At 52.2% G+C, this 2,377-nt stretch overlaps 1 protein-coding gene across 1 annotated transcript in view; it reads left to right on the top strand.

Moving 5' to 3' along the window:
* The window catches only part of LOC140372304 (uncharacterized), a 1,782-nt gene extending 505 nt beyond the window's left edge, over positions 1-1,277 (top strand). The window contains exons 3-4 of the mRNA XM_072459468.1: positions 146-398; positions 1,098-1,277. Of these exons, the coding sequence (XP_072315569.1) occupies positions 146-398; positions 1,098-1,277 (433 nt within the window). The remainder of the gene's footprint in view (positions 1-145; positions 399-1,097) is intronic.
* The last annotated feature ends 1,100 nt before the right edge of the window (positions 1,278-2,377 follow it).

Here is a 2,377-nt window from a genome sequence, read left to right as displayed (position 1 = left end):
AGACCCAAACATGGCACTTAAATAAAAACAGAAATCAAATAAGTCCTGCAGAAGCTGTAGGACAATAAGACCAATCAAAGTCCCTCAGACAAAGCACCAGAACTAGATCTTCTGGTGGTTTTTCACATGCTACTGTGTGTTTCAGATGCCTCAGCGCTGTTACAAGAAGACTGTCTCCCTGCCACCCTCCATCGCACCCTGGGGACCCCCACCCTGAGCTAATGATGGGTAGACTCAGCCAGGAGAGCACAGCGCCCCCTATCAAACCCCGACGCAGCTACAGACTGAACCCATCCACACAGCCCACTGTCTACCTGGAGTCATGTGACCTTAGTGCCAACTCAGAAGGCAAGAGTGAGAAGGAGAGGGGTGCAGAGGAGGAGAGGGGTGCAGAGGAGGTGAGGGGTGCAGAGGAGGGGAGGGGTGCAGAGGAGGAGAGGGGTGCAGAGGGGGAGAGGGGTGCAGAGGAGGAGAGGGGTGCAGAGGAGGGGAGGGGTGCAGAGGAGGAGAGGGGTGCAGAGGAGGAGAGGGGTGCAGAGGAGGGGAGGGGTGCAGAGGAGGGGAGGGGTGCAGAGGAGGGGAGGGGTGCAGAGGAGGAGAGGGGTGCAGAGGGGGAGAGGGGTGCAGAGGAGGAGAGGGGTGCAGAGGAGGGGAGGGGTGCAGAGGAGGGGAGGGGTGCAGAGGAGGGGAGGGGTGCAGAGGGGGAGAGGGGTGCAGAGGAGGAGAGGGGTGCAGAGGAGGGGAGGGGTAAAGAGGAGGAGAGGGGTGCAGAGGAGGGGAGGGGTGCAGAGGAGGGGAGGGGTGCAGAGGAGGAGAGGGGTGCAGAGGGGGAGAGGGGTGCAGAGGAGGAGAGGGGTGCAGAGGAGGGGAGGGGTAAAGAGGAGGAGAGGGGTGCAGAGGAGGGGAGGGGTGCAGAGGAGGAGCGGGGTGCAGAGGAGGGGAGGGGTGCAGAGGAGGAGAGGAGTGAAGAGGAGGAGAGGGGTGCAGAGGAGGAGGAGAAGCTAGGGGCCTTGTGGTCCCACAGACAGGAGCAGAGTGAGTCAGAGGCTCAGAGGGGACGTGACACTCGCAGAGTGCGAGTGCTTCGCTTGTACCAGTACAACGAGGAGGGGCAGAGGTACAAACACCTTCCAAAGCCCCCGCCTCAGGAGCCGGGGCCCAAACTCAAACAGCGGTCCCTCTCACTCAACCGTCTCCATGCCATTGTGGCTGCCGCCACAGCAGGGCCCCTGAGGGCCGAACACGGGGGGTCCACAGCCCAAGACTCCATATCATAAACAATCACTTCCCTCTCCCAGGGTTTTTGCTCTGTATTTACAATGTGTTCAAGCCTAATCTAATTAAACAATATATACATATGTATTTTTTGTGTTTTTGTCATTTTTTTGTTTTCTATATTTCCATTGTGTCCTTTGTGAGGGAGACGGAGCAGTCTAGCAGCTGCACCGTCAGTAACTCCAGGAATCACAACTACAGTGGGTGGAGGGAATCACACCAACCACCATAAAACACAAGTCTCAATAAAGATCTTTCCATTGTCTTAAGTGAACTGTACCACTTTAGATCCCGCATGTTGGGGATCCAAAGTGGACGATGAGAGGCACGACCTCTGAAAACAGTCTCTGGGTCCACTTTAGCTAAGGAGAAGCTAAGCACTTACAGTGAAGTGATTAGACAAGAGCGAAGACGGACTCAGGTAAAAACTAGATGACATAAAAAATAATGATTTCTCACCAAATGCTGACTTGATCTTTTGATAAACACTCTATTTGGAGTTATGGTAACTTACACATTGAGCCATGCATAGCAGAACACAGCACATGTTAGCATCTGCTTTTTCCTGTCAATTGACACACGGCGCTCACAAGATTAAAAATATTATATTGTAGTATTTCTACCATTCCAAGTACTGTAGTGTTAGTCATGACCTCTCACTTATGAAAAAGGGCGACATTCAAAGTTGAGGCAAGGAAAGTTTATTTATAGAAGTCAGAGTCAGGGTGAAAAGTCTGCGCACGGTGATCTTCTAACTGGCAGGTCCAGTGGTGAGCGGTTTAGCCACAGAGCCGAGCGGGTGTCTAACCAGGAGGGAACAGGTGAAACTCATGGTCGAAGACAGAAGGCTGAGGTAATATGCAGGGCACAGACGAGGCTGGTCGGCAACAGGGAATAAGTCAGACATGACACAAGAAGATCATGTGATGTTGGTCTGGTTCAATTTATTTTTGTAACGCCCAAAAACAGCGGTTGTCTCGGAGGGCGACAGTGAAGAACATAAACATAACGTAAACATTTTTTATAGAGACAACGTCCCAGGGTCCCTTGTCCCTAAGAGCAAAAACATTATTATTATTATTATTTTTTTTTTAATATTACT

The sequence above is a fragment of the Eucyclogobius newberryi genome, unplaced genomic scaffold (assembly GCF_026437365.1).
Source record: "Eucyclogobius newberryi isolate DKJ021-1_F unplaced genomic scaffold, fEucNew1.0.hap1 SCAF_10, whole genome shotgun sequence".
Lineage (NCBI taxonomy): Eukaryota > Metazoa > Chordata > Actinopteri > Gobiiformes > Gobiidae > Eucyclogobius > Eucyclogobius newberryi.
This window is presented reverse-complemented; position numbering and strand designations above follow the sequence as displayed.